This window comes from Sprattus sprattus, assembly GCF_963457725.1.
Source record: "Sprattus sprattus genome assembly, chromosome: 7".
Taxonomy (NCBI): Eukaryota; Metazoa; Chordata; class Actinopteri; order Clupeiformes; family Clupeidae; genus Sprattus; species Sprattus sprattus.
Genome location: NC_137926.1, coordinates 32,496,765 through 32,506,109, shown reverse-complemented (window position 1 = coordinate 32,506,109; position 9,345 = coordinate 32,496,765). Strand labels below are relative to the sequence as shown.

The following is a 9,345-nucleotide window of genomic DNA, read 5'->3' as shown; positions in this document are numbered from 1 at the left end:
GTTATTGTCTAGATAGCACTGAATAACGATGCAAACTTAACAGGGGTGACTAATATAACCAATGGGCAATGAAAAATGATCAGACTATAAAATTGCCTGCCCTCACACATCGCAGGGGCAACCAATTGTATGATTAAATTAATTGAATTAAATGGATTCAATTATACTAACCTAGACTGTTGACTGTTTTCAGGATCTACAAAGCTGTTGTAGCCCTGTCTGCTCGGTAGGGGAAGATGCTGGATGGATTAAATGGGGGCCAGTCTTGTGTACCCTCCTCCAGGCCAGTGTCAATCAGTGTCAGTAGCCTCTTCTTGTTACCTCGTTGTCTTTACATGGATGGGAGCAGTCATCCGATCCGGAGGTAAGCCTCAAAAAGGCATATGGTCAAACTCAAAAACATTGTAGTACTTTCTTTCAGGATACATCAGTAGAAATATAAAATGGCTTCATCTTTTTAACAATCAAGTATTGTGTTCTATCCTTCTTATGCCCAGTGTATCATTCGACCGGAAGCTAAAAATCACACATAACTATAATGCCTGTTTAAAATTTCAAATTTCAAACCGTAGGCCATTTTCAGCCGAGCTTTCTTGCACAAATCTTTTGATGACCATGTGCCTGCTAATGGCTAATAATCAGAGAAACAGCTCCATGTCATGTGACAAGAAACACATTTGTAGTAATATACATAATCCCACTTAGACTAGTAGGCCTATCGGTTAAGCGTTGTTAAAACACAAAGGCTAAAATACGTGAGTGTAGATTACTACATTTATTAAACATCCAAGCTCTTCAATTTGTGTTAAGCAAGGCATTAGCAATAAGCACCGTCCGGTTCAGTACCCACATGTATACATTGTACTGTGTAGGATCTTCATATTAGACTGCATCACTTTGCTGACTCCTTGCAGTTTAGGCCTCCAGACTAGAGATTAGATACTGTAGGTGTGGGAGATGTGATGTGTGATAGGGGTATGTTGTGCAAACTATGAAGTGTTAACTAACGACCAGTTTGTATTATCCTACATGTTTTATGTAAATATAAAAATGTATTTATTTGTTTTAAGATAAAAACTATAATACATATAATTGTATTAATATAATATGATTTGATACAATTTAAAGCATACTTGCATGCACTTATTTTGCCATAATGTAGAAGCACTGATGTATATAACATTTGTTCCAAGTATATATTTAAATCACATTAAAAGTATGCTAGAAGATATTTTGAAATGCATTACTTTAACTTCAACTTGTTTAAAAAAAAATTCCAAACACAGTCCTCGCTCTGCAAATGGGAAACAAACAAAGTGGCTCAGGCCAAGCCATACACTCTTCTAGCCAATCAACACTTTGCTTTAGGAGCATGAAAGGAAGGGATATAATTTGAGCTCAAATATCAACATTTGACCAGAATCGTGGACTGTGCCTTTAAGTATTAAGTACTGTGTTGTAATATTTACAAACAAGTTTTTCAGGATTTCTTAAAGGTTGACTACGTCAATAGTATGAATAGTATAGTAGTATTGCATTGCAGTGAGTGTGTCATCAGATTATGTCAGTGAAATTATCTAGTGATCTTTTAATAATGAGAAATGACACCAAACACACCGATCACTGCAAAGTGAAACAAGTATAGTGAAGTTTTTGTCTGTCTACTGTCCTGGTCCTTTAACCCGGTGACATACCTCATATTAGTGACTTTATCATTAGAACTAAGAAAAAGTCCTCAGAGAAAACATCCCATTCTTGTTTTGCCTCATAGAAAGTGAAAGTAGGCACATTGTGGCAAACTCTGCCACTGAAGCAGTAGAGCGAAACAAAAGGAAATCAGTTTAGTCAGTGCAAAGGTGTGATCCCAAACTCACTGGCTACCAGTTGTTGCCATCATTATTCACCACTGTTTGAAATGGAACAGATGGCCTACGCCTGTGATGTGGGCCTTAATTCCTCAAACCAGGACAGGGATAAGGCTCATCAGCAGTTCCTTCCATGGAAGGTCAGATGATATCACCCTTCATAATCCCACAGTTTCTGGATCACTAACCCAACCCAATGGATGGACACATAGTAATTCTACTTGATATATAGTACAGCCTAAAGCACTTTCAAAGTTGCTTGAACCAAACTTAGTAGCTAGTGAGGGGCAAGCCACACTTAAACAGACCCTCACATGAAGCAGATGCAGGCAAAACTGTATTCCTTTTCGTAGAGTATTTATTTTGGTAAGACCATGTATGAAACATCTTTGTCTGTCCATGCTAGCACACCAGTAAAATATATTGTATATTTGTAAATCATTATGATTATATTCATAAGTTTACATCACTGGTTTAGATTCAAAGGAGGAAGAAAGGAGGTGGTTGTGAAGATAATTATTATTTGGAATAATGTAAAATGTACGCCGTCTCTGATATTTGACATTACCATTGATGACCATTAACCGACAGCTCCTTATTGACAAAATCCTGCAGCTTGTGTGAAAACGTAAACATGTATGAGGCATACAAAAAGTATTTGAATCATGACATGTGTGAGTGTGTTCACAAACCTGTGAGAGCAAGATTTGTTCGTGGAGAAAGTAGGAAGGAAACTGATTGCTCAAGAATTCAACAGAAATTTAGCAATAACTGTAACACCCATTCAGAGCCCAACTTCCCTTAACTCCCCATAAATTGAATTCTCGCTTTCTCTGTCTCACTGATATGTTCCTGTTTTTATTTCATAACATTAGGACTCTCTACCGGCTGAAGCTAGTGAGTTCTCCTAACCTAAGTCAGTTGGGGAAGAGTGAGAAAGCCTCCTTGGAGGACAGAGGAACTGGTCCTAATGCAGTTTGGAACAGGTAAAGGACCGTGTGCTATATCACAAGCCCTCTAGACACATTTATTATGAATTCCTATTAATTGTATGAATATAATAGATTTAGTGAGTCTGAATGATGTTAGATATTGATAGATTGATACAGAATTGTTTTGACTTTATATATTTCTTTGTCTTTGTGTTACTGTAGCATCCACAATGCAGTTATTGGTGTGTTCCAGAGGAAGGGCTTGGCTGACAATGAACTTTATGTTCTAAACGAGGGTGTGAGGTTAGTCACACTTGGTGAAACATGAATTTCCTACCTGTTTCGGCAAAGAAATTGAGACATTCATTTTAGATTATTTTTAAGAACGCTGACATGGCAAGTTGTCGTAAAAATGTTGATGAAGACTAACATTAGTAGAATGATCGTATCAAGCCTGTATGGGTCCCTCAATCCACTCACACACTGCCACAACACACAGACACACAAGCAGCCAAAGCTAAAAAACTGGTATCAGATAAGATTGTATTAGCGACACTTCTAATCATTCATGTGTATGTTTACATTTACTAGTGCAGTGCCCGAAGGAATTATGCATTCTGTAGTCTTAGCAGACGTAGGTGTAGCTGTTGGGTAGTGTACTAGCAAGACATATTTGCACTCCACATAGGTACAGGTTGCACTGAAGTATTATTGTGATGCACGTTTCCTTTTCATTAAGAAATGTTTTAATGTTGTATAGCCTTTTTGGAGATATACCAACAAATAAAGTTTGAGATTATGTAGTGGATGCAGTTGAATATAGATGTCAAAGTTGCGAGATTTGTGCGTTTTTCGTGGACTCCATAGTGGTCTAGGCTAACCACACGACTGTTCTATGACTATGACATCATTCACGTCGCGCGGGTCCGCTCCTCTTTCTCTGAATTGCTACACTACCCATAGTGCCTACGGCAAACGATAACCCATAGTGCCTACGGCAAACGATAAAATACAAATATCTCGCGAACTATGAATTCAAAAATCTTCAAAATCAAAGATGCACAGGTTCATGACATGCGTAAGCTACATGCAAAATCTCATAACTAACGTAACTACCGTCAGGGAGATACGCCCTAGACTGACAGACAGACAGACACACAGAGATTTCTGGATTTATAGATAGATGCACTAATATTGACGACTTCTTATTTTTTCTTGTTATTCAGACAGCTGTTGAAAACAGAGTTGGGCTCCTTTTTTACCGAGTACCTTCAGGTAAGTGATTGTCTTCATGAGGGGTGCCATCTTGTGATTGTGTTAGTGAGGGGTGTCATCTTGTCTTCATGAGGGGTTCCATCTTGTCTTCATGAGGGGTGTCATCTTGTCTTCATGAGGGGTGTCATCTTGTGATTGTCTTTATGAGGGGTGACATCTTGGGGACTTCCATAAAGTATGTATGGAGTATGACCTCCATAAAGAAGAGGAATGAACAAAGGTTATTTGAAATGTTAAAAATCCGCCCTTGTCTTTTTCTCAGAAGCAGTTACTGACAAAAGGAATGGTCATTTTACGTGACAAAATCCGTTTCTATGAAGGTATGTTTCTTCCCACTGTCCATTTTAGTTCATTGATATATAATGCATCCTCTAGAGTGTCTGCTCTACTCCACAGTCCACTCTAGCTCTCTCAACCTCTCAAACACGTTTCTTACCTCATTCGTTTCAATCAATGTAATTCACAAAGTCTCGTTTTGCATCGTGTTTTGCAAATCATAACCATTGGTGGTTGGCCTTACCTGAACAGGTAAGCACTAGGACGCGATCTGGCACTCCGCGCCTGGGCGAGACTCTCCACTTTGTGAATGAGGCGCGGCTCACCTAGGACAGGGGTCTGGCACTCCGCTCCTGGGCGAGACGCTCCACTTTGTGAATGAGGCGTTTTTGTGAATGACGTTTTTGAGGCTCTTATTAAAGATCTTACTCATTCTCGAGGTTGAAAGTCGGTAACAAAACAGAGACAAATAGCTACACGGTGAAGCAATGTCATTTATTTCCTAAAATACGTTTTACGAATCCAACTCAGATTACCACTGCACACTCACAACCTTACAGATAATGTATAGAAGTTGTACTAGCATTTGTATTCAAAGTTTACACTTTAATCTACCAAAGAACTCACCGTTTAACAATCCAACTTCCACAAGTTACAGATTATCTTTGACAACATTGGCGCCCACATGTGATTGACAACACTGGCACACACATGTGACATCACACAGGGGGTTGTGGTCAGCATGGAAATTGCATGAAATTGACCAAAACAACGTTTATAGTAGGCTACGTGTAGCTATTTGTTTTGTCTTTGTGAGAATGAGCAAGATCTTTAAAAAGAGTCTCAACAACGTATATAGTAGGCTAAGATCTTTAATAAGAGTCTCATGCGCGCCCGCGCCCCTGCCTCTATGCAATGCGGCACGGAGTGCCTGATCGCGTCCTAGGTGAGGCGCGCCTCATTCACAAAGTGGAGAGTCTCGCCCAGGCGTGGAGTGCCAGATCGCGTCCCGGAGCTTAGCTCACCTGAAAGCATTTTTCCCCATCCAACCTAACATGTCATTTCTCCAGGACTTGCTTACAATGTTTACAGGTCTCACACTGTGAGTCATTTTCTGAACACCTCATCTTTCTTAATCATAGGTCAGAAATTACTGGACTCGTTAGCAGAGACATGGGACTTCTTCTTTGGGGATGTCCTCTCCATGCTTCAAGCCATATTCCATCCAGTTCAGGTGAGAAAGCATCTTCTCCCCCTAGACGCTGTGAAGGTTGTGTAGATATGTAATGGTATACATGAATTTAAATAAGTGTGGGTTTTATTTCTCTGCACAAAACAATTATCACAAATAGGAAGAATGAATTTAAAAGGGAAAGAGTAGAAAATCTAGAAATTATCTAGAAGTTCAGTTACTAAACTATATCTAACTGTAGCTGATTTGATTACACATGTGCATATATGTGTATATGGGCAGCAGAAACGAATGCACAGTGAGCTGGTCATACAGTCGTGAAATTAAGTTGCCATGGCCAAACTCCTGTCATAAATTGAATTCTTCTTGTTTTCAAGCTAAACTATCATTAGCCTTTCGATGAGCAGTGGCTGCATACATCACTGCAGGATATAACCTAAGTATCATAAGTGATGTTAAATTTAAACATTACAATGTTCATGGGACATTGATATGGAACTCTAGTGTGGTATGAATTGGGATGAATAGGGGTCAACAAGCACCATACAGAAGTCAACAGATACACACCATGTCTACCCGTTTATGGGGGAAAAGACTGAAATTAGTGAGCAGGTGATTGAGATTACTGAATAGCTCATTCTTTCATTTCTGTAGTGGGGGAAATACTGCTATTGGGTTTATTATCCGTTTTGCATATTAGTATCAAGGGATATTTTATGTTCCGGGATTTGGAGTATGACAATAAATGTTCTATGCCTTCGTAAGCTCAACTGTATTTTACTTTCATCAGGGGAAGGAGCCCTCTGTGAGACAGCTGGCACTACTGCACTTTCGGAACACCATCACCCTCAACATGAAGCTGGACGAGGCCATGTCTCGCCCCCGTGCACGTGTCCCCCCCTCCATAGTCCAGATGCTCCTGCTACTGCAGGTACATGGGGTTGAGATGTGGAGCAAGATTAGAGCTCATTAGTCATTTCTCAGAGCGCATTTCTCATATGTGTATTTAGAAACTGCCAAAGGTTTCAGAAGCAAGATGTCCATGTGAAAATATTGCTTTTACAAAATGATCTCATTCATGATGAAGACCACAGGATGTCTTAACAAATTGTGTAGGATAATGTTAAAATGATGGGGCCAATTCTTGTGGGGTGGAAAAGACAATCAGTAGGCAATAGGATTGCATGGTATTTAACTTAATTTGAAAAAAGAGCACATTAAGATGTGATGGGCAAATATAACATCATCCTTTTCCTAAGAACATAGTGATTTGGCTGTTCTCATTTCTCTACTTGAGAACTGTTCCATTCTTGTATTGCTAGTACTATTTGTATTGCTTCTACTGAACAAACACATTAGTGTCCTCTGCAACACTGATTGTTGCACCCTGATCATTGCATATCAGAATTTGCTTGGTTATTATTGGCTAGAAAGGCAGTCAGTTTAAGTTGAACGCACAGCACCTTGCGCCCCTAAAATAAGGCCCTATGTGTTAGCTTGACTTCCCTTCCGTCCTCCACACCTTGCAGGGCGTTCACGAGTCTCGAGGAGTGAGTGAGGAGTACGTCCGCCTGGAGGCGCTGATCCAGAGGGTGGTGTCTCCTTACCTGGGAACTCAGGGACTGCGCTCTCGTGAAAATGCACTCTCAGAATGTTCTTACGCTTTAGGTAAAACCTGCTTGCTTTTTGTAAACATGCAGGGTGTCTCAAAGATATGTTCTCCCTATAATTATTCACCTGTCCCCAGTGGAATCTGTCCCTTTAAAGATCCTGATTACACAGCCAGAAGTAGTTCATATGTAACAAGTTCATGACAAAGAAGGCCACAGTTTTGACCCGTCCTAGTGTGGCCCTTAAGAGAAGCAGCTTCATGGACTTTTCAAGACCCTGTGGTAGATGACAGCCAGGGAGTTGGAGGCCATTCCTCCTGTAGACAGCCAGGAAGGTGCTCAGCATGCCACAGCTGAGTCACCCAAGCAGGAGGAACAGGGATGCCATCTTGCACAAACATCAATTCTGAACATCTGCTGAACATTTTCCTAGTGGTTGATGGCCCTGACTTATTACTCTCTTACCAAAATGTTGTTCACATAGTATCAAACAGAAATCATGGTGCCCTGGGGTATTATGTGTAGTTCTGAAAGGCCAGACACTAACATGGCCCTCACGCCACTTGTTCAGATGGCTATCCATGTATTTTCGATTATTTGACTATTAGCAGTTGAAAACAGGTAGAGAGGATATTCATTAAAGAAAAGGTGCAGATCAGGTTAACACTAAGGCCAGATGGACATCCATTGCTTTAGAGAGGCTCGTTACTGGAAATCCCTGTATTTGTGTCTCTGCCACCACTTCTGAACCTATCGTATACTTCTGACCAGGGATTTGGCTACCTTTCTAAAGGCAATTTGTTGGAAAAGAAGCTGCAACTCTGAAATAGTAGCTTTTCAAGATTTGCTCTTGGTGATGAAGATACTACTTAAACAAGAACTTTCTAGAACTGATCTATTCTCTGGTCAAGTAGGATTTCTAGACTGGGAAGGACCCATTTCTAAGATTGACACACAAACATGTTGACCATTTGAGAGAAGATTGTTTTGAGACACCCATTTTAATTAAAAAAAATTCATGCAAATGGGAAATTCCTGGTCTCTCATAATCCTTTAAATTGAACTTGCATATGGCATATAATACATGTAGTAATATCTCAGCTATGCGACTGTGAGAATCATATTCCAGATATGTTATCCATTTTAAGTCCCTCTCAATTCTTTTATCTTTTCCTTAACAGAGAAGCATTTGCACTGGTCTTGGTCAAAGGCAGGTGACGCACACGCCAGCAACCCTGTTGTGCGCTCTAAGAGCTACAACATCCCAATGCTGACGCCAGTAGTTGAGTATGACTCAGAGGTGGGCTCTCTGACCAGCGTGGGCCTTCGCCGCCACTCCGCCTGTGAGGTCACTTCCTGCTTGGAGCATCCGGACTACCCGAACGGCGACGCTGGTTCTACGCCCAGACTATCCCTTGACCATGACCTCCCTTTGCGAGGGCCTTCAGTCCAGCCAGGTCTTCTCTCGTCAGCCATCTTCCCTCCACATTGTGCAGGGGCCCTCCACACGATCAGCAGCCCACCCTGTCACCCCGACCTGGCCAAGGGCCTCTCCTCACCAGCCAGCTGCTCCTCAAGTCCTGAGACCATCACTGTTGAAGGTCTAGATTCCCTGGATTCGGATCAGGATGGGATCTTCATTGACTTCTCTCACTGCCGCTCAGATTCATATGGGGCTACTCATCAGACCAGCTGACCCACGGATGACGGCTGATCTCAATGTTCTCCTCATACATTTCACCTACACCCACCAGAAAAGATGTTAATATTTTAGATGTTTGTTCTCAACCTCAGTTCTCTTTCATGAGGACCAAGATCATGACGCAATCCTTCTTGTTCATTTTAGTTTGTCATGCCACCTTGAGGTTAAGAGCAGGGTGCTAAGCTTTTTTATAGAATTTCCCAAAATTAATTATTTTTCCTCAGAAATCCAGATAGAGCTTCTGATCTTATGACTTTTCATGCTTTGTAGTTTTTTATTTTGATGATATTAATTGATGAATGAATGTAAATGATGCTTTGTTCATATTTCCATGAAGTTAAAATCATGTAAAATATTTTGGCCTTTGCTTTTTTATTAATGCAGTTTGAAACTGACATGAATTTTACACAATCAAAACATTTTAAATATTGACCTTTGAATATTTGAAGTTGAAATGTGATAATTTCAATTAAGTTAGTCAGTTTGATAGGTT

General features: G+C 40.5%; 1 protein-coding gene across 1 annotated transcript; it reads left to right on the top strand.

The window, feature by feature from the left end:
• Positions 1-236: 236 nt before the first annotated feature.
• prr5a (proline rich 5a (renal)) lies at positions 237-9,070 on the top strand (the record flags this gene model as incomplete). Its single annotated transcript, XM_080841688.1, has 9 exons — positions 237-364; positions 2,741-2,851; positions 3,020-3,100; positions 4,024-4,072; positions 4,335-4,392; positions 5,491-5,582; positions 6,331-6,471; positions 7,070-7,208; positions 8,332-9,070. 9 exons carry the CDS (start codon positions 237-239, stop codon positions 8,844-8,846), a joined length of 1,314 nt encoding a protein of 437 aa, XP_080697814.1. The 3' UTR covers positions 8,847-9,070.
• Between the last annotated feature and the right edge of the window lie 275 nt (positions 9,071-9,345).